At 37.5% G+C, this 23,135-nt stretch overlaps 1 protein-coding gene across 1 annotated transcript in view; it reads left to right on the forward strand.

Moving 5' to 3' along the window:
- COL6A6 (collagen type VI alpha 6 chain) overlaps nt 1–23,135 on the forward strand; it is a 110,346-nt gene that overhangs the window by 24,525 nt on the left and 62,686 nt on the right. Inside the window, exons 10-19 of the mRNA XM_065876694.1 lie at nt 2,682–2,836; nt 5,530–5,622; nt 7,041–7,094; nt 8,829–8,900; nt 8,987–9,013; nt 9,340–9,384; nt 9,475–9,528; nt 10,607–10,669; nt 16,836–16,901; nt 18,497–18,550. Of these exons, the coding sequence (XP_065732766.1) occupies nt 2,682–2,836; nt 5,530–5,622; nt 7,041–7,094; nt 8,829–8,900; nt 8,987–9,013; nt 9,340–9,384; nt 9,475–9,528; nt 10,607–10,669; nt 16,836–16,901; nt 18,497–18,550 (683 nt within the window). The remainder of the gene's footprint in view (nt 1–2,681; nt 2,837–5,529; nt 5,623–7,040; nt 7,095–8,828; nt 8,901–8,986; nt 9,014–9,339; nt 9,385–9,474; nt 9,529–10,606; nt 10,670–16,835; nt 16,902–18,496; nt 18,551–23,135) is intronic.

A 23,135-nucleotide genomic window follows, 5' to 3' on the forward strand; every position in this document is an offset into this window, starting at 1 on the left:
AAGAGGAGATCAGGAGAAAAGTATCCTCAATGATGGATATCACTTTAATCCACGTGGATTGGGGTATGAACCAGTTTCTTCATTTTAAAAGATCCAGTACTCTAGAATCTTCTCAGTGATTCTTTATTCTCCCAATTTTTGAAATCTTTTCTTTCTTAATTCATTTTTTAGGAATTGAAGATACTATTTAAGATCATATGACTCATGTACTGGATGAGTCTGAAAGGATCAAGTCCTCCATCCTGAGAAAAGCAGTTACAAATTATAGTTATATGCATATTTTCTACAAATAAACAATCCCATGGTTCTCGTAACTCTTATTAAACTTTTACATTTCCTGGAACTTATAAGAAAAATCAGATGTGAGATCTTTTTCCCTTATAGATAGACCCACTGGCATGCCTTCTTTTCATCGTTAAATGCCAGTTGATGAACTCAGCATTCTTCATTGCCTCTCCCAGCCCTCATCGCCCTTCTCCCTATCCTTCTCACTCTTGGAAGAGTGACAAGCTGTCTTTGTTTGCTTGAGACAAGTCAGAGACTGTCAGCACTAAAACCAGGAAAGTTCGGGCCAACCAGGACAAGTTGGTCACCTTACTCGTTGGTGATTCTTCCTTTATTCCACTTCAGCAACCACACTGTTTGCATCTCTTAGAACTTGAGCCTCCCACTCTTTCCCTGAAACTGTGTTCTCTTCATTCTCCTCTTCCTCTCAGAGTCATACTTCTATCATATAAGAACGCACTCTTAACTCTGCCAAGTCCTTGAACATTCTTTATCTATTCTGAGCCATTGGTTTTTAGGTCCCATCCAAAGAATTCTTCACCTATCCCTAATAAAATGAGAAAAGTTATGCCAATATAGTCATGTTTTCATAAAACTAAATTTATTCAACTTTAGGACTGCTTTTTATGATTATGTCCTTGGTACATTTTTGTTATTAAAATGCACTCTGAGTGTAGGCTTTGGAGTCAGGCTGTCTGGGGTAAACCTTTGCTTGTTTGTAAAATAGAGCTGTAATCGCACTTACCTATAACGTTGTGCTTGTATCTTACAAATAAGATAATGCATGTAAAGCACTTAGGCAACTTCCAGGCACATAGTAATTATTAATAAATGAGAGCACAGTTGTTGCCATGGTTACCTCCACCCTAATGATTGCCAGGTTTATTACTATCATCATTTAATGTCCTTACTTTGCAAAATAAGTCAACCTTTTGTTAGTCTCTAAAAGTTTTATTTGAAGTATTCTATAAACTTCCAAGCCTATGAGCCACAGCTCTGGTTGCTTATATGACATTTGTTCCTGATTGCCTGACAAGGGGTCCTTTACTGTCTCTTGTACCTATAATTCCAACTGGATTGTCATTTAGAGCTATGCTTCTCAAACTTTAATGTGCATATGAATCACCTGGGGATTTTATTAAAATACAGGTTCTGATTCTGTGGGTCTAGAGTGGGGCCTGAGATCCTGCACTTCTGATGAGCTTCCGGGTGAAGGCAGTGCTGCTGCTCCAAGGATCTCCCCTTCAAGTGGCAAAAATTTAGAACACTCCCTTTCTTGACATATGAATTCCTCTGTGCTTTAGCATGCTCTATGGACTCTTCATTATTATTTTATTATTATTGAAGTATAGTTGATTTACAATGTGTTAGTCTCTGGTGTACAGCAAAGTGATTTAGATATATATAGATATATTCTTTTTCAGATTCTTTTCTGTCATGGTTTATTACAGGATATTGGATATAATTCCCTGTGCTATACAGTAGGACCTTAATGTTTATCTATTTTATATATAGAAGTTTTTAATCTGTTAATCCCAAACTCGTAATTTTTCCCTCCCCCACACCCTTTCCCTTTTGGTAACCATAAATTTGTTTTCTATGTCTGTGAGTCTGTTTCTGTTTTGTAAATAAGTTCATTTGTATCATATTTTAGATTCCACATATAAGTGATAGCATATGGTATTTGTCTTTCTCTTTCTGACTTCACTTAGTATGATAATCTCTAGGTCCATCCATGTTGCTGCAAATGGCATTACTTCATTCTTTTTTATGGCTGAATAATATTCCATTGTGTGTGTGTGTGTGTGTGTGTGTGTGTGTGTATGTACCACATCTTCTTTATATCCATTCATCTGTTGATGGACATTTACTTCCATGCTTCCATGTCTTGGCTATTGTGAATAGTGCTGCTATGAACATTGGGGTGCATGTATCTTTTTGAATTAGAGTTTTCTCCAGAAATATGCCAAGGAGTGGGATTGTTGGATCATATGTTAGCTCTATTTTTAGTATTTTGAGGAACTTCCGTATTGTTTTCCATAGTGGCTGCATCAATGTACATTCCAACCAACAGTGTAGGAGGGTTCCCTTTTCTCTGTGGACTCTTTTAAACTCACTATCTTACTTCATATCATCAGAGAACTCAAGGATCTGTTATAATTTATTATATAAATTATTCTCCAATTTAGTTTATTTTGAAAAATGGAATTCCTTTTGTTCTCTGATGATGGTCTTGTCACTTGACAGTTTTACAGTGTGTGGTTGGGGGAAGTGGACAGTAAAATGAGTGTTCCTCTTGCAACTGGTTTCCTGGAATAACAACTTAGATACTTATGCAAAAAGATTAAAGTAACCAAAGTCCCCTCACCTGGAGAATTGTCAACTGTGTTGGCTAGGCCTGAATGCCCTCATCACAGTTGCTCTGGATGGAGCCACCAATTCCAATGACCTGGCTGACCTTCTCTACATTGAATTTGGGAAAGGATTTGAATACAGGACACAGCTCACTCTTGGGATGAGGGATCTTGGGAGCCGACTGTCAAAGCACCTGGTAAGTTATTCAGAAAAAGCTGGTGAGTTTAAACTTTCTATTTGTTTTGTATATAGGCTTCATATTTAGGCTTACGAATTTGAACTAATTTTGTTCACTTGGGAGTGAAGTCAGGCTTTTCTGATTTTGTGCAAAGCCCAAATAAGAGGGTGTTTTGAAAGAAATGTAATATAGTAGACAGATGTCAAAGCATGTTTCTTTTTGTTGTTGTTATTTATTTATTTATTGAAATATAGTTTATTTACAATGTTGTATTAATTTCAGGTTACAGCAAAGCGATTCAGTTTTATTTATATATATATATATATATTCTTTTCAGATTCTTTTCCCTTATAGGTTATTACAAAGTATTGAGTATAGTTCCCTGTGCTATACAGTAGGTCCTTGTTGGTTATCTATTTTATATATAGTATGTATATGTTAATCTCAAACTCATAATTTATCCTTCCCCCCCCACTTTCCCCTTTGGTAACCATAAGTTGGTTTCCTATGTCTGAAAGCATGTTTAATTTATATGCTTGGCAAAAAAAAAAAAAAAAGAAGAAGAAACTAAATAGCACCTATAGTCCTGCCCAAATTACAGTCAATAAACATAAGCACCCAAGAGTGTCTGACTAGCAGGGGTGACTCGGCTGCTCCCTCAGCCAGCCAGTTTTCACATCCCTTGCAGATCCTAAGTGCCATGACTCACCACACTGAATATCATTCTTCTGTTTAAGATGTGTGTTTTCTGTATAAAATAGATACCTAATAAGAGCCTGCTGTATAGCGCAGGGAACTCTACTCTGAAGATTCTTTTCTATGGGAAAAGAATCTTAAAAGGAATGGATATATGTATATGTATAACTGATTCACTTTGCTGTACACCTGAAACTAACACAACATTGTAAATCAACTATACTCCAATAAAAGTTAAAAAAAAAAAAAAGATGTGTGTTTTCTCTGCAACATGACCTGTGAACGAGAGCCAAATCCATTGAGAGTTCAACTAAGAAAAGAGCATCTCATCCAATCTTGGAAGAAAAACTAGTGATGTGATGATAGACCTCCTATGATGTACTTTAGAATGAAAAGTTTTTTAAAGGTTGTCTTGACTGACAGAGATTTTTGCTTTATGATCTATTTTTAGAACCTAACACCTAGATAAGATGCATCGCAATCCTATTTCTTTCAGAAACATACAAGAATTCAACTAACTTGGTGAAATATTACCAAGATATCTAGCACTACTTTTACCTTTAATGAATGGCTGATAATTTGTAATTTGCTTATAATTTATAAAATCTGTAATCAGCATATCAAGATACTTTCCAATAAGGTTCTAGCTCCTGCTACTTTCTGCCTATAGAGTTTGTATATAGATATGTGACAGTGTGTTCAGTGTAGTAATTATGTAAAAATAATTACTTAGAGAATATGGAATTTTTGTTGTAATTCCTTTCTACAAGGGAAGACGGTGTCTACTTTACAAAAAAATTTTTGTGTCTACTACTCTTTGAAATGTGTAATTTCAAATTGGTAATCCATAGAGGGAGGAAGTTATTCTTCAAACAAGCCTATCACTTTTTAGATATCACATAAATGCAACACTGTATAAGAAAATTTTAATTTTAGAAATAGCCAGTTTTAATGTTAATAGTAAAAGAGTTGATGCTGTAGGATTTTAGTGATGCAAAGAAAATTGATATCATCTAACATGAAATCACAGAATCCATTTTGCTGTTGTTATTTGGTTTCACACATTTAAAGCTTTATTGGGTTTTCAGGGGAAAAAAACAGAGAGTTTTCTAATGTCAGAAAAGAAACATTATATAATAAGAAACAATTAAAGAGGGGAAGTTGCTAAGTGATTATAACAAAAGATTTTCATTTTTCATCACACTAGAATTTTGATAGGAAACTTCTCAGCACAAAGATTGATTCTACCCCACTAAGGCAAAGCATAGTATTTATTGCAAGCAGAATTTTCGTAAAAATAAATCTTGTGGGTTAATTGTAAAAATGCAATGGAATATGTCCATTTTTTTAGGGGATGACTAACTAGGTGCAGGATGAAATTCACTCAAATTTTTTTGCCAAAAAAACATTTTGTTTTGGCCAGACTATAAAATGTGACCAGAGTATAAAATCTCTTCATGTGCCCACCCTCTACAGCAAGTGCTTCTGAAATGTTGGACATGTAATTGGTGTCTTTGAAATCCTGTCCCACACAAACTGTTCTGGAAGTGTTGATCATTGAACTCCATGCCAAGCAGTGTGACATTGGACACTGTCTATATCCTCCGGCATACAAAGATTTCATAAAACAGGAAAAGGAGAAAACAGCATGTATTCATTCTATTGAACAAAATATTAGGGGCAGAATTATATAGGGTAATTAACAATACAATGGTCAGTGCTGGGATGGTGTGGGCACAGGAGATCTCATTAATAAATCAGTGTGCAATGAATTGGCCGTGGCTAAACTGATGCCTTTTTGAGAACACAAAATGTCTTTGAGTTGATTCTGAATTCCTCATATGGTACAGATCACAGAAGGAAAGATGGAAGGTAAAGAATGTCTCCTGCATCCTCTCCAGAGCACTGTCACTTGAGTGGTGAACAGGCTTCTCAAATCACATCCCTGAGCTTGTGTGGTGTGTGATTTTGGGAAGCGATGCCACCAAATGTAATGTATTCCTACCCTCCCGAAGGTCAGTGTTGCAGAAAGGACATGCTGCTGTTTATTCTGCAAGTGCATTGGAGGAGATGGCACAGTGGGAGACCCTGGACCAGCAGGGAAAAAGGTGATTTTAGTTACGATCATGGCTTACTTTATTTGAATACAATATGTTTTTCAGACCCAAGTTTAGGTAGAAATAAGGGATGTTTTTAGTTTCTAGGTAGAAGCTCCTCTTCTTATATGTCATACTCCTCTTCTTATATGTCAAATTAGATAGCTTTTTCTTGGCTTTCTAAATTGGATACTTTAAAAAACCTTTCTATACAAGTATCAAGAGAAAAACTGCAGAGATCATTGATTATCCCATGTTCTGGCAGTGATGACCATGATGCAGAAAAATAAACTGTGATCTCTCATGTTGAATAATGAAAACCTCCTGAATACTGACGAGTTATTTCAATTTCCACTTTTAATGGAAGCAGAGGAATTTAAATAAAGTAGGGAAGAGGCTGTACAGTCTGCTGAAAAGCTAGATCAGATCACCCTGTCATAGCAAGAGACACTAAGATGTTTCATTCAGCTCTAGCCAGACCAAAATGTTGCCAAGTAAAACAGGCCAAGCATAAAAACAATAACTAACAACAGATTCGTGTATGTAAAAATATGATTTGGGGCTTGAGGAAATGTTCAAATATGTATAAAAATACTATGGGTATGTTTAACAATTTCAATACTGCTTATTTACATGTGTGTTTGATTTTTGAATAATTTATAGATAGCACTATAAGTTTCAAATCACCATGGCTGTCTCTCTGAAGAAAGTTTTTGGGCTAATTATTTCCTGACTGCTTTGATTTCATGTAAAGAGAATGACAGAATTTTAAATTTATTTATTTATTTAATATTTATTTATTTATTTCGTTGCACCAGGTCTTATTTGCAGCAGGTGGGCCCCTTAGCTGTGGCATGCGGACTCTTAGTTGCAACATGCATGTGGGATCTAGTTCCCTGACCAGGGATCAAACCCGGGTCTCCCTGCATTGGGAGCACACCATCTTACCCATTGCACCAACAGGGAAGTCCCAAGAATGGTAGAATTTTTTTAAAACATGTCTCAGAAAAAAACAATGGAAAGAAATGTGTGTGGTCTATTTTATGTGTAGCATAAATCCTCAAAAAGAACTTTTTAATGAAAAGAGGATAATTCTAGTCTGTCAGAAGCAACTATAGCTGTATTCATTTGAATGCTTGTCTAGAAAAAAAAACTCCAGCTCTATATATAACACCTGAGAGAGTTATGGAAAATATTATGATTCACACACACACGCACACACACACCTTTGAGTTATCTGGATACTTGTCTCAAAATTCCATTTATTTTTATGTGTATAAATGCAGCTTAGGTTATGGAGGGGGAAATGTTTTTTTCAAAATCATACTATTCTACATAAAGTAAAACTGTAAAGTTGAAGAATTTTGCTTGATTACCGCTGGGTTTTGGTCTATGGAGTACTAATGTATCCTTCCTTTCCTTATTTCCAGGGACCCCCAGGTTTTAAAGGCAGTGAAGGCTACCTGGGAGAGGAGGGCATTGCTGTAAGTCAAGGTTTTTTCCAGCTCCATTTATTCCTAAAAACATATCTATAATATGAAATCTTTGTGTCAATTCAGAAGGAAGCAAGAAAAGTCAAGTTCTAAGGATTCGTAGGCAAAGTCTGAGGTCTTTCCTAATCTTCATCAGGCTTCTGGTGGTCACAAGTGTTTTATTAACCTACTGTCTTCTCTTTGACTATCCACCAACATTGTATAATAAACTCAATGCAAAAGTTATCTTTTTCACTGAGGGAGTCAAATCACTGCCATTTCCCCCTTTCTGATCCATTTTGCTTGCGTAAACCAACTCACCACACTGCTTGTCAAAGACTTCGCCCTTTCTTGCATCTGTTCATCCATCTATCTTTCCTTCTTTCCTTCCTTCCTTCCTTCCATCCATCCATCCATTTAACAAGTGTATATTAAGTATCTTACAATTTACCATATTATTTATCAAAGACCTCACTCATAAATGCACTCATCATTCATTTAACAAATATATATTAAGATGCCTTACCATGTGCCAGGCCCTAGAAATAGAAGTAAAGAAAGAGAAGAAAAACTATGGCTCCTATCTCAGGTAATTTCCAGAGTAGTGGAAAGGCAAATGAGACAACAGTAGTTCCAGTCCTTATACACAAGGACTCTACTAGAGGTATAATGCGGTGCAGTGTGATAGAGTGTGGCCGTGTACATACCTAACAGAGTCAGGTAACAGCCCTGGTGACGGTTAGGGCTTGGGAGAGGAAGACTGTAGACAGGGGTTGATGGTTGGGCAGGCATCTGAAGCACAGATAGAACTTTCTCTAGGCAAAGTTTGTGGGAAGAACATTCTACTACAGGGAGAATAGTGTGATCAATTGTGTGTAACTGAGAACTGTGTATTTGCAGAATAACATATGGTCAACATGGCCAGAGCCCAGGACCATGAGAGGAGGTTGTATGGCAAGCAAGACCCAGAGTACTGGGTGTCTTGAATACCCTGTGGAAGACTTAGAAGGTGTCTTCCAATTGATGGGCATAATTCAATGATGTTAAGCACAGGACTAAAAATAGTTAGAGTATGGGTTTAGAAAGCATGATTAGGCAACATCACGGAGGATGATAAGGTAAGGATTACAGGTAGAAGTCTTGCAGTAGTAGGTGCAAGACAAAGAGGTCCCAATCTTAGTTTAGGGCAGTATGAATAGATATGTTAAGGAGGTTGAGTGGACGTAACTTGGTGACGACTTGGAGAGAGAGATGCTGAGGATGACATCTTTGTTTCCAACTCACAAGACTGCACAGACTGGTGGGGTTACCAAGACAAGGATTGCAGGAGCAGTTCTTGGTTTAAGAGAGAAAGAGAGAAGGGAGATGGAATTTGGTCTAAAAATCTGCCTCTTGCTTAGACCATACCTAGAGCATCCTGTTCTGATGTCTCACCAATTATTCATTATCTGTTCCTGGAATATCTCCTGAAACCTTGAGAATGCATTTTAGCAGCCAGTTGTTTGCATGTCTGTTTTATTTAGATACTACCCCACCCTGGGAAGTATCCAGGTGGGATCCAACACAAACAGCTGTCATCAGAGTGGCTCTGATTCACTTGCATTCTCAGTTTTTATAAGCATGAATTCTGGGTTGTAAACCATGAGTAGTTGCAAATTTTTTTTCCGACACAAAAGCTGTCAAATCTCCAAGACAGATTCCAGATGACAATAGAAAAAGCTTACCTGAATATGTGCTCTTTCTCAGGGGGAAAGAGGAGCCACCGGACCAATGGGAGAGCAAGGTACTAAAGGATGCTATGGTGCCAAAGGTCCTAAGGTAAGGGTCACGTAAGACACTGTGAAGTCTTCCCAACATTAATTTCTTCTTCCTACGCTAACCCCTACTGTCATTTCTATTTTCAGGGAAACAGGGGACTAAATGGACAGGAGGTATCGTACTAAATATCATTTATCTTCCCATCTGTTATCTAGAAATGTTTTTATTTTTGAGATGATTGACCTGTAGATTGCACAAATGAAGTTTCTGTTGACCTTTCTTTTTTATTGCTAACCATTTCATTTTGTTTACTCTTGCCTTACTTATTGCAGGCAATGTATATTATTTGTTGAGTTTCTGTGATTCAGTAATCTTTGATAGAACCCAGGGCCCCCAAAGAGCCTGTATATGGAACACAAAATTAGACTTTTTGTTTGGTGTCTGGCTTCTTTCCACATAAATGCAATGCACTCTATTCTGATTGCATCTGTCTTTTCAGGGAGAAGTTGGGGAAAGTGGAATTGATGGGTTAAGTGGAGAACAGGTAGAGCCTTCTCTTTGTACCATGAAAACCGTTCTGAGCTATTTCTCACTAAGAAAATGGGAATTTGAGTTTATTCTTCTCTGTCTTTAGGGTGAAAATGGTCTTCCAGGAGCAAAAGGAGAAAAAGGAGATGAAGGAGCCCAGGTAGGTATTCAATAAAGGGACAACGTGAAAACTGTGCTGGGAATTAAAGGTGTGATTAACAGTAAAACAGCTACCCCAGGTATATCAGTCAGCTAGGGCCACAAAATTGCTTTGTGATGATCACAAGACCTCAATCACATGCAACAATAAACATTTATTCATTTTGTGTCTGAGAAGTTCAGCTGATCAAGGCTGAGTATGGCTGACCTTCGCTCATGTGTCTCTAGGTTGGCTGGGGGCTTTGTTTCACTTGTCTCTTATCCTCTTTCTGGGACTGGAGAGCTGCCTGGCCATGTTGACCATGACCTTTTCATGACTGTGGCAGAAGAACAAGGGAGCAAGTAGAAACACACAAGCTCTCTCAAGGCTTCTTGGGGCCTGGGGTTGGAGCTCTCATGGCGACATTTGCATCTCTTTCTGTTGGCCAGATCAAGTCACAGCCAAACTCAGGGGTAGGGAATCTTACCCCCCCACAGTTGGAAGGCACTGTAGAGTTTCACGGCAAAGGGAATAGATACAGAGAAAAGTGAAGAACTGGGGGTAATCTTGAAAAGAAGCTACCATACTAAGAACAGTCACAGGGTGTTTGTGAGAGCCTTGGGATCGGCAGCACTCTGAAGGTGTCTGTCACCCCTTTCCATCTGGAACAAATCCCAGCAGCAGCCATACTTCCACCGTCCACTTTATCTGTCTTGAGAGTGTGAACAGCTGAGTCAAGAACCCACTTTCTAGCTGATGCAACCCCTTTGGGGAAAATGGATAATCTCTCTGAATCTCAGCTGCCTCATCAAAAGAAAGATAAAAAACAATACCTGCCACATAAAGTAGTTGTAAAAACTGAACAAGACAACAAATGTGTCTGGAACACAGCGTTTACCACTGTGGCAAATACTTAAGGTCACTTTTAAAGTATTTGTACGATGCCTGAAACTATCAGTTGTTCCTCTTTCTAGTTTTAAAGTTACTTTAGCAGGAAAATATTTAATAATTCAAATCAGGGAGAAGATAAGCTCTTCGTTTTTATTAATGTTATTTAAAATTCTTATCTTGTCCTTCTTCTGATTTATGTTAACTTTAGGGAATCCCAGGAGAGAGAGGGATTCCTGGTGACCATGGAGCAAAGGGCCTGTGCGGAGACCCTGTAAGTGCTGGGACTGGGGGGCTGCAAACTAACATCACATCAGGGCTTGTTTCCCATCAGCACTTCTGATAGGGAAAGAGAGCCCACTTTAAGGTACTACAATAGCAGTCCTGAAATGAAATCAGCATGGGCACAACTGTTTAGAATTTTAAAAGTAGGTTTCTTGTGCCTGATCCTATTTATATACAGTATGAGTATGGATAGTGAGAAGACCTTGCACATTGTTTGCACATGTAGTTTTTGAGACTACATATTCAGAACTGTCCTTGTGCTTCAGAGCTATGAAGGAATTCTCCATTCCATTATCTTCCTCTGGGTATCTTGAAATATGGACAGAATGAAAGAAACAAAGCCATCTCTTTTTTCTATTCCCAAAGAGTCTTTCTCAATTAAAAATATTAGCTTCATTTCCTTGAGTCTAAGCCAACTAAAAGTACATTAAGCAAAACTTATGACCCAGAAACACCTGCTGTCATGGGGATGCAACCCAGTTGAGTAGGCATGACCTACACCAAAAGAAGCAGGACCCACGCCAACCTAGGGGATATGCCGAGTCCAATTAGACCTCAGTACTACAGGACTTTGATCACTATGCCCACACATCAGTCTCCAAAACCTCAATGAATTAGGATTTAGCATTTTTTAAAACATTTATTAAAGTTTTAGAAATTGAGATATATTTGCATGTACAATGTTATATACATATAACATTGTGTAAGTTTAAGTATATAACGGGTTGGTTTGATACATTTATATATTATGATTATCACCATAGTGTTAGCTAAGTCCTCTAGCATGTCATATAATTATCATTTCTTTTTTCTGGTGAGAACATGCCAGATCTAGTCTTTTTTTTTTTTAACATCTTTATTGGAGTATAATTACTTTACAATGGTGTTAGTTTCTGCTTTATAACAAAGTGAATCAGTTATACATATACATATGTTCCCATATCTCTTCCCTCTTGCGTCTCCCTCCCTCCCACCCTCCCTATCCCACCCCTCTAGGTGGTCACAAAGCACCAAGCTGATCTCCCTGTGCTATGTGGCTGCTAGCTATCTATTTTATGTTTGGTAGTGTATATATGTCCATGCCACTCTCTCACTTTGTCACATCTTACCCTTCCATAAAGACACAGACCTACTAGAGAATGGACTTGAGGATATGGGCAGATCTAGTCTTTTAGCAGCTTTGAAGTATATGATACAGTATTGCTGTCTATAATCACCATGCTATTTGTTAAATCTCTCAAACTTATTGTTAAGCTGTAACATGCATCAGAAAAGTACACAAATTATAAATGCATAGCTTGAATGAATATAAATACACCTGTGCACTCACCACTCAGGTAAAGAAATGGAACATTAGACAACAGTAGAGCATCCCAGAAACCCTCTCAGGTCTACTCCAATCACTACCAGCCCTCCCTAAGGTAATCACTATCCCAGGACCATAAATTAGTTTTGCCTACTATTGAACTTTTCAGTGGAATCATATAGGATACACTCTTCAGTTTCTGGCTTCTTTTGCTCAAGCATATGCTTGTGAGATGAATCCATGTTGTGAATATCAGTAGTTCATTCAATCTCATTGCTGTATAATATTCCATTGTGTGAATATATTGTGATCTATTTCTCCATGCTATTGATAGATATTTGAGTTGTTCCCAGATATAGCTTTTATAAATAGTGCTGCTATGAACATTCTTGTACATGTCTTTTGTACACATTTCTGTTGGGTCTATACTTTAAGAGTAGAACGTCTGGATGATAACTTGTACGCCTATGTTCAGCTTCTTTACAGCCAAACAGTTTTCCAAAATTTTTGTACTAATTTACACTCTCGCCATCAATGTACCAGAGCAGTGTACCACACTCATTAGAAAGCCTAAAATTTATAAAACTGACAATACCAAGTGCTGATAAGGATGAAAGGCAACTGGGAATGTCACAGGACTTTGTCTTTAATAACTCCTCCTCCAGTATACAGTGGGTTGATCAGAGAAAGAATTTGGTACAAAATATATTGACAAATATAAATGTTATGTATACATTGAAGATAACTTTGTTTAAAAAGCAGAAGAATTTTCACTTGAAGACAACATTGTTTACTAAGTGACATCTGATAATAATCTGGTGACCTGAGAGTTTCAAACAACTTCAAAGTGTCTAATCAGAAACAAAAATCTATCCACAAATAAGTATAATTAAGAAATAGTAGTTCAAACATAAAGACATTTCAGTCATTGGTATATGATGGCTAAAAATTCACTTGGAGTATTGCCATAAAATTGTAATTCACTTTAATCAGAATTCCCCTTAGTTGTCTGGATGATTGTGTAACACCTTTAAAAGAATCTGAATAATGTAAAAGCATTTTTTTTTTCGGTACGCGGGCCTCTCACTGTTGTGGCCTCTCCCGTTGCGGAGCACAGGCTCCGGACGCGCAGGCTCAGCGGCCATGGCTCACGGGCCCAGCCGCTCCGCGGCATGTGGGATCTTCCCAGACTGGGGCACGAACCCGTGTCCCCTGCATCGGCAGGCAGACTCTCAACCACTGCACCACCAGGGAAGCCCTGTAAAAGCATTTTTATCTAAAGAGAAGTGTTCTATGACTTTGAGATGGCTGAAAATTCAACTCACTGTATCTTCCCTGTGATGTGTTGTCACTATATACTTACTTCAGATGGTTTTTCAATGCATAATAACTCTTCCCAGACACTTGGGAATATATATCTCAAATCAAAGACAAATCTGCATTTTTCTGTGTGTTTTTTGGTGGGTTACCATCACGGAAAAAAATTGGGGACAACAAGGCTGATAGAATCAATAGAACACACACAAATGGCACAAATTCTTGAAAATCTGTGCTTATTCAGAGAGAATTTTTGATCACGTAAAAGCTAGTTTGTTTGTTTGAAATTTCCCATTTTGACCTAAATTTTTAAATGTATTTTTAAATGTATGTTATTGAATTATAGTTGATTTATAATGTGTTACTTTCTGCTGTACAGAAAAGTGATTTATATATATATATTATATATATATATATATATTTACACACACACACACACACACACATTCTTTTTCATATTGTTTTCCATTATGGTTTGTCACAGGATATTGAATATAGTTCCCTGTGCTAGACAGTAGGATCCTGTTGTTTATCCATTCTGTATATAATAGTTTGCATCTGCTAATCCCAAACTCCCACTCCATCCCCCCCCCAGCACCACCACCCCACCCCCCGCCACTTGGCAAGCACAAGTCTGTTCTCTATATCTGTGAGTCTGTTTCTGTTTCATAGATAAGTTCATTTGTATCATATTTTAGATTCCACATATAGGTGGTATCATATGATATTTCTCTTTTTCTTTCTAACTTACTTTACTTAGTATGATAACCTCTAGGTCTATCCATGTTGCTGCAAATGGCATTATTTCATTCTCTTTTATGACTGAGTGGTTATTCCATTGTGTGTATATATACTACATCTTCTTTATCCATTCATCTGGGGATAGACATTTAGGTTACTTCCACGTCTTTGCTATTAAAAAGTGTGCCACAATGAACATTAGGGTGCATGTATCTTTTTGAATTATGCCTAATTTATGCCCAGGAGTGGGATTTCAGGATCATATGGCAACTGTATTTTTAGTTTCTGTGGAGCCTCCACACTGTTCTCCATAGTGGCTGCACCAGTTTACATGTCCACCAACAGTGTAGGAGGGTTCCCTTTTCTCCACACCCTCTCCAGCGTTTGTTATTTGTAGACTTTTTAATGATGGTCATTCTGACCAGTGTCAGGTGATACCTTATTGTAGTTTTGATTTGCCTTTCTCTAATAATTAGCAATGTTGAACATCTTTTCATGTGCCTGTTGGCCATCTGTATGTCTTCTTTGGAGAAATATCTATTTAGGTCTTCTGCCCATTTCCTGATTGGGTTGTTTGTTTCTTTGTTATTGAGTTGTATGAGCTGTTGATATATTTTGGAAATTAAGCCCTTGTCAGTCACATCATTTGCAAATATTTTCTCCCAGTCTGTAGGTTTTCTTCTCATTTTGTCAATAGTTTCCTTTGCTGTGCAAAAGCTTATAAGTTTGATTAGGTCCCATTTGTTTACTTTTGCTTTTATTTCTATCGCCTTGGGAGCTGACCTAAGAAAGCATTGGTATGGTTAAATCTCATGTAATCTTGGGGGAAAACTGAGCTAGCTCATTTGTCTGAGCTACAGAGCTTAGTAAGGTTCATAATTCTAAAGCATATTATTATTAGAAGCCCGTGTTTAATCAAAAATTTGTATTAGATGATGCTCTTTTGTCCAATTTCATAAAATTGGCCAGATCATAGTCAGACTGACCACACAGCTGGTCTGTATAGAAAGTGAAACATTCTGTTCTGTACAATGTGCTGCTATATGATTTTTTATGTCATCTCTTCAATTAAATAGTGCAGAGTTGGACTATAGTAAGAAGTGTATACACCCAGTGAAAGAAAATTTTGTACTTTACCTTCCTTTTTCTTCCTTACTTTTCTCATGGAAATACAATTCTTTAATATTGTAATTTAGGTATACCTGCCTGGAAAACTTAACAAATATTTAAACCTAAGGGTAAAACAGAAGACATAAGAAAATAATCTTTGGCTTTGGTATGTGGGGGAGAGAAATATTTATTCATGTAAGTTTTAGTGCTATCAGTTATAAAGTAAATTCTAAGCCCATCTTTTTCACTCTGTTAGCCTATAAGCTCTGTGAGTGTAGGAACTGCTTGTTTAAAAAGCTTCTGATGTATCTGGAATGATGCTGTGTCCCTGTTGGTGATCTCAAATTACTTATTGATTGATGAAGGTCATCTAATCTGCTATCAGCCAAACAGCCAGGCAGCTGGCTCTCATCAGGACTGGATAATTGCCATTCTCTCTCCATTTACTAGAGCTTTGACGAGTTGACTGGCTCAATTGATCATCCAGGCATCATGGCTGCTCTGTTTGTGGTCCTAACTACCCAAGATAGAAAGCTTTCAGTTTGGCCTGCCAAGGATAACATCCCATAATGTGTGCCTGTTTTCAATGAGTTCCTGCTGGAACGTTTGTATAAATATTGAGAAAAACTCAAGATTACAGGATTTTCTGAAAACCAGAAAACTAGGAATGAGCAAATGAGGTTAGAAGGCGGCCAAGGACCCAGGAGGAGAAAGAGAGGGTGGGCGGCAGGTACAGTCCTCAGCGCTGTTCAGGGTCCTCTTGTTCTTGTGGTGGAACCCGTTACAGACCTTTGCCTTCAGTATTACTCAGCCACAAAAAAGAATAAAATAATGCCATTTGCAGCAACATGGATGGACCTAGAGATTATCATACTAAGTGAAGTAAGTCAGAAAGAGAAGACAAATATCATATGATATCACTTATATGTGGAATCTTAAAAAAAATGATATAAATGAATTTAGTTACATTTGACCCACAGATATAGAAAACAAGCTTATGGCTACCAAAGGAGAAAGGTAGGTGACGGACAAATTAAGAGTTTGGGATTAACATATACACACTATTATATATAGAATAGATAACAAACAAAGACCTACTGTATAGCACAGAGAACTCAATATTTTGTAATAATCTATAAGGGAAAAGAATCTGAAAAACAATAGATATATATGTATATATAACTGAATCACTTTACTGTACACCTGAAACTAACACACCATTGTAAATCAACTATACTTCAATAAAAACAAACGAAACAAAAAAATCTTTGCCTTCTCCCAAGGGCTGGGGAGAGTAAAATCTACCAACCCTCGAGTACAAACTTGCCGAGGCCTCAAGAAAGAAGACCAGAAGTTAAGAGAAATATGGTAGTAGCAAGAAAGAAATACCTAAACACAAGTCATGTCACCCTTGCTTCCCTGGGCTCTGCCTTCCAACATGAGCTCTCACTTCAACCCCACACACTCATCTTAGGTCTTCTCTCTCCTCTGATAATGCAAAGCATGGAAGGAAAAGAAAACATTTGTAAACCATTTATAATTTAGCCTATTTCTGCTTTCAAATGGGTTGACCTTTTCTTCACCTTTTTGGGGGGTGACCAGGTGTATTACACACAAATTACATTTTTAAGGAAAAAGTTTCAAAGCCTATCAATTTTTCTCTTTATTCTCTATTTTTTAGGGAGTTCCTGGATTTGACAATAGCATAGAAGGACCCAATGGCTTGAAAGGGGAACATGGAAGACAGGTAACTGTGTGAGATTTTGGAAGTAAACATGTGATGATGTGACAACTGTGGGGCTCAGAGTTTTAGTGGTAGAATACGAAAGGCATATAAAGATTTTGGAATCAGAGTGAATATACTTAATACAGAAAAACTATTTTTAGGAGCAGAATGATCTTTTATTCCTCTTTATCTACTACCCTGGGATTTAAGACACATTCTCTTCTTCTGAATTTGGGGTGACTTTCTTCACCAAGCCATACCACTGAGGTCTCAATTTATGAATGCAAACATCTAAACTCTAACTTAAACTGTAAGGCAGCTGATAGAAAGCACTAGCAAAAAAGTTTTTGGCCTTCCCAGGATCCAGAGGACACATAGCCTAAAAAGATGTCATGTTATACATAGTACATGATAAAAAAAAGAACAAGATCAGGACTTCCCTGGTGGCACAATAGATAAGAATCCACCCACCAATGCAGGGGACACAGGTTCGATCCCTGGCCTGGGAAGATCCCACATGCCACGAAGCAACCAAGCCTGTGTGCCACAACTATTGAGCCTGCACTCTAGACCCCGTGAACCACAAGTACTTAAGCCTGAAAGCCACAAGTACTGAAGCCCATGTGCCTAGAGCCCATGCTCCACAACAAGAGAAGCCACCACAAGGAGAAGCCTGTGCACCGCAACAAAGAGTAGCCCCCCTTGCCACAACTAGAGAAAGCGCACGTGAAGCAACAAAGACCCAACACAGCCAAAAATAAATAAAATTAAATCTTTAAAAAAAAAGAACAAGAACAAGGTCTGGTAGATCTATTAATCTCATGAAATATGAGATTTTTCAGAATTAAAAAAAATAATTATCTGGAAAATGTGTGTCTCTGGATCTTCTTGGTAAGGAAGTTCTTTGGTGACTCCACCTGTGGGAGAGGTCTGATATGGTAGAAAGATCTTTGCTTTGGGAAAAGGCCTAGGTCATATTTCATGCTCTGTTCCTTACCAGCTCTGTGACCTCAAGGTACTCTCTGTAAACCTCAATTTTCTCATCTTCAAAATAGGACAAATAGCTTACTTTTAAAGGGGATGGTGGGAATTCGATGACAGACCCTGCTACATCATAAACCTTCAGTAAATGTTACCTGCCATTTTTATTAAGGGATAAATGTAAGTCTTGTTATAGACTCATAGTCATTCCCCCCTTTTCTACCTTGGGAAGACTTGTGTGTATTGTGAGATTTTACTCACGTTAGGGTGTTAATCTACAAAGTTTAGCCAGACAGAGCAAGGAGTCCAAAGGTAGAAATCCAAACAAGTTGTAGCCATCGCTGACACACGGATGCTTCAATTATCCACTCTGTGGCAACACAGTAGAGACAGTTTGATTTAAATACTCTAACTTATAGCCCAAACACAAGTTAGACAGTGGTGGTGAACAGATGAAGTCATACCCACAGAGAGATATGATTTGTGACCAGTGGATTAAGGCCACATCCCATAGGGAGGATAACTCTAATTGGTGTGTCCCCATCCACCCTCCCAGGAGCACAACAAGCCAATGTTGGAGCACACATGTCAATGTTGTGTCATTATTGTCATACATCTGTCTGTTCCTTTGACAGGGAAGAAGAGGCTGGCCAGGCCCCCCTGGAACCCCAGGCTCCAGAAGAAAAACAGTAAGAACCCCCATAGACAAGTCAGCCCACTGCAGAGGAGCCTGTATTGGGATGAAATGGTTGATGGTGGGAGTGGGCAGGATGGTTCCACTGGGACTCACTACCTTAGGGAAATTGACTTGGGACAGAGCTGGCAAAGGACTCTGGAAGGGCCCTGAAGCTGAGGCAGGAAGGTGCTGGCTGCAGGGGAAGTTACCAATCAGAGGAAAGAGCTGGGCAAAGAGAACACAAGAGCAGCCGACTAGGGGAAGGGTGGTCAAAGTTTGGCCTATTCACTAGGCCAGCTGAGGCTTAAAGTCCAAGACTCCATTCCTCTGCCCAGTTTTATGACTGCTTAGAACAGTCAGTCCTGGTGTGAGTCCTCTGTTCTTACTTCCATTTTCTCTGACTCGCAAAGAAGAGTGTGTTCCAAGATATAAAAATAGTTTCTTGGGTGGACTACAATATATGGTTATGTGAGCTCCTGCTCAGAAAATAGAATGCATAATAAATGCAATATATTAAACTGGTTTTTATTTGTGCTAAATTTTAAAATATATATATTTTGCTGAGATATAATTGATAAATAATATTGTATTAGTTTCAGATGTACAACATAATGATTCCATATATGTATATATTAAAGATGACCACCATTCAGCTAGTAAGTCTAATTAACATCCATCACCACACGTTGTTATGAATTCTTTTTCTTGTGATGAAAACCTTTTAAGATCTACTCTCTTAGCAACTTTTAAATATACAATATAGTATTATTACCTATAGTTGCCATGCTGTATATTCCATCCCATGACCATTTATTTTATAACTGGAAGTTTATACCTTTTGACCCCTTCCACCTATTTTACCCCCACCCCCATCCCTCACGTCTGACGACCACTAATCTAGTCTCTGTATCTATGAGTTTGATTTTTGGGGTTTTTTGGGTTTTTTAAGATTCCACATATAAGTGAGCTCATAGGGTATTTGTCTTTCTCTGACTTATTTCACTTAGCATAATGCCTTCAAGGTCCATCTATGTTGTCACAAATGGCAAGATTTCCATCTTTTTAATGGCTGAATAATATTCCATTGTGTGTGTGTGTATCACATTTTCTTTATTCATTCATACATCAGTGGAGACCTAGGTTGCTCCCATGTCTTGGCTATTGTAAATAATGCTGCAATGAACATGGGGATATATCTTTTTGAGTTAGTGTTTTTGTTTCTTTGGATAAATACCCAGAAATGGAATTTCTGGATGATATGGTAGTTCTGTGTTTAAATTTTTTGAGGAACCTCCATACTGCTAAAAAGATTATATGTAATGTATGCCTATAAAAATATATCTGAGAGCAAAATTAAGTCACTTGCTTACGAAACCTTTTGGGGTCTTTTTCATTTGTTGTTATTTTTTTCACTAAGTACTTTTTTTTTTTTTAAGATGTTGGGGGTAGGAGTTTATTAATTAATTTATTTATTTTTGCTGTGTTGGGTCTTCATTTCTGTGTGAGGACTTCCTCTAGTTGTGGCAAGTGGGGGCCACTCTTCATCGCGGTGCGCAGGCCTCTCACTATTGCGGCCTCTCTTGTTGCAGAGCACAGGCTCCAGACGCACAGACTCAGCAGTTGTGGTGCATGGGCCTAGTTGCTCCGCGGCGTGTGGGATCCTCCCAGACCAGGGCTTGAACCCGTGTCCCCTGCATTAGCAGGCAGATTCTCAACCACTGCGCCACCAGGGAAGCCCCCACTAAGTACTTTTTAAAAAAGATTCTGTGCTTGACTTCTTGGGAAAGTACTGACATTATAAAACAAAATCTTTATCCATTAAGAAGAGATAACTTTAATAAAATACACTTAAATGCCTGCATTGGGTTCTAAATTAGACCTGTCTCTTCTCATTGTGCAACATTTTCTTTCCATTCTTTATTTAGTTATCCAGCCTTTTCCAACTTCCTCCACCACTCCCAAAATATATATATATATATATATATATATATATATATATAAAATGTTTTAAAATTGAGCACAAATAAAGAGTAGTTTAATACATTTCGTTTATTATGCATTGTATTTTCAAAGCAGAAGTTCATAGAACCAGCTATACTATACTCCATCGGGAAAATATTTTTATGTCTTGGAACACATTCTTCTTTGCAAGGCACAGAAAATGGAAATAAGAACAGGGATTATGTTTAAAATGTGTAGAATTTAATTGTTGGGAAAGCCCTTTTTAATGCATCTAAAGATTTAAAAAATACATTTGCTATTTATTTTACTTTCTGAAAGGGTGTAGCCAGTTTACATACCCCAGGAAAATATTTTGAACTTAAGGAATATCATCCAAAAAATCCTGGCATGGGAGATGTACTTTTCTTGTTTCATAGAGGCTATAATCTCTCTACAGGCTAAGGCAGTGACACCATGTATTATTTAAATCACACAACTCCTGAGAAATATGGCCCTTTCTTGGGTTATAGATTCAGCAGTGTCATTGAGTAAAAGTAAATTCCAGCTAAAGATGGCACAGTCAAGGGTTTTTTTAATACTGTTCCCCTTCTGTGCAACTCACCAAAAACAACAAAAGAAATTTAAAATAAATTAACAAAGAATGACTACAGCTTCAAGCCATGCATGGTGATGGTATTGGCCAACTATTTTATTTTATTTTTTAGAGGTTTTATTTTACTTTATTTTACTGAAATATAGTTGACTTACAATGTTATGTTAATTTCTGCTGTACAGCAAAGTGATTCAGTTATACACATATGCACATTCTTTTTCATATTCTTTTCCATTATGGTTTATTACAGGATATTGGATATAGTCCCCTGTGTTATACATTAGCACCTTGTTGTTTACCCATTCTATATATAATAGTTTGCATCTGCTAACCCCAAACTCCCAATCCATTCCTTCCCCACCCACCCTCCCACGTAGCAATCACAAGTCTATTTTCTATGTCTGAGTCTGTTTCTGTTTCATAGATAAGTTCATTTATGTCCTATTTTAGATTCCACATATAAGTGATACCCTATGGTATTTTTCTCTTTCTGATTTACTTTACTTAATATGATAATCTCTAGGTCCATCCATGTAGCTGCAAATGGCATTACTTCATTCTTTTTTATGGCTGAGTGATATTCCATTGTACATATATACAACATCTTCTTTATCCATTCATCTGTCGATGGATGTTTAGGTTGCTTCCATGTCTTGGCTATTATGAATGGTGCTGCTATGAACATAGAGGTGCATGTGTCTTTTCTTTTGTCTGGATATATGCCCAGGAGTGAGATTGCTGGATCATATATGGCAACTGTATTTCTAATTTTCTGAGGAACCTCCATACTGTTCTCCATAGTGGTTGCACCAACTTACATTCCCACCAACAGTGTAGGAGGGTTCCCTTTTCTCCACACCCTCTTTAGCATTAGTTATTTGTAGACTTTTTAACGATGGCCATTCTGACCTGTGTGAGGTGATACATCATTGTAGTTTTGATTTGACTTTCTCTAATGATTAGTGTTGTTGAACATCTTTTCATGTTTGGCCAACTGTTTTAAAATCTGGATCCTAATAAGGCAGGCTTTGGAAGCTGACGCATACCAACTCAAACCTGAATCAGGGATCAGATGTATCTAAAAATACCTGCTCTAGTCCTGAAAAAGCTGATGAACAAAATCCAGGGGTACTGTAGATTTTGAGAAGATATGGGAATATACTGATACAAATACGGTTTAGCAGAGGAGGCAGAAATAATGAGAAACTGAAGACTGTTCCATTTTTAAAATTACAACTTAGTAGCCTAGGCCAGGGAGGCTGCAAAGACAGAAGAAACAGTAACGGTTACAACTCAAAGAAACTATGACTTAAGGGGCTTTGTGTGAGTTCATGTCTCTTAAAGGCCAAAATTTGAAGGAAGAGGTAGCCATAAGTAAAAGAAATAATTCACAATGACAAAACGTTTGAAACAACATATCTGTATCAAGTTTACTGTCACAAGTCCAGCTACACCCCATACAGTTATTCAGTAAATGGGTAGCCCTATTCAAAAGTGATTAATAATCAGAAATATTAATAGGCTTTATTATGAATTAATTGGATGATTATTAATCAGGACCTATGCATAGAAATTGCAAGAGAAGAGGAGGAAAACTACATGAGCAAAGGACAGATAAACCCTCATTAGAAGAGGAAGTATTCAATGATAAAGAAGAATAACTCTGGCAAATATTTCTCCAAAAAAATTAAGACAAATGATTGCTCTAAGAGTCTAAAGATCTGACAAGACAATAGAAAGTGAAGAAGCAAACTGGTAGTGCTTGGGGAGCAATGGAAAAGGAAATACATGTAGAACTATGATATATTAGAAGCAACAAAAAATTAGAACAAGGATGACTGAAAATATATCCAGGCATATGGTAATCAGGAAGCCCCAAAAGCAGTGCTAGAGATGGAATACTGACAATGGAGAGCCAATAAATGTACAATTTGTGTTATTAAACACACCAAATGTAATGTAAAAAATTTCAAAAATGTAATAAAAGATAACTTCTTGAAACAAAGACTCAAATATGCAGAAAGAAAAGGCATACTCTGACTCA

The sequence above is a fragment of the Phocoena phocoena genome, chromosome 4, assembly GCF_963924675.1.
Source record: "Phocoena phocoena chromosome 4, mPhoPho1.1, whole genome shotgun sequence".
NCBI classification, from domain to species: Eukaryota; Metazoa; Chordata; class Mammalia; order Artiodactyla; family Phocoenidae; genus Phocoena; species Phocoena phocoena.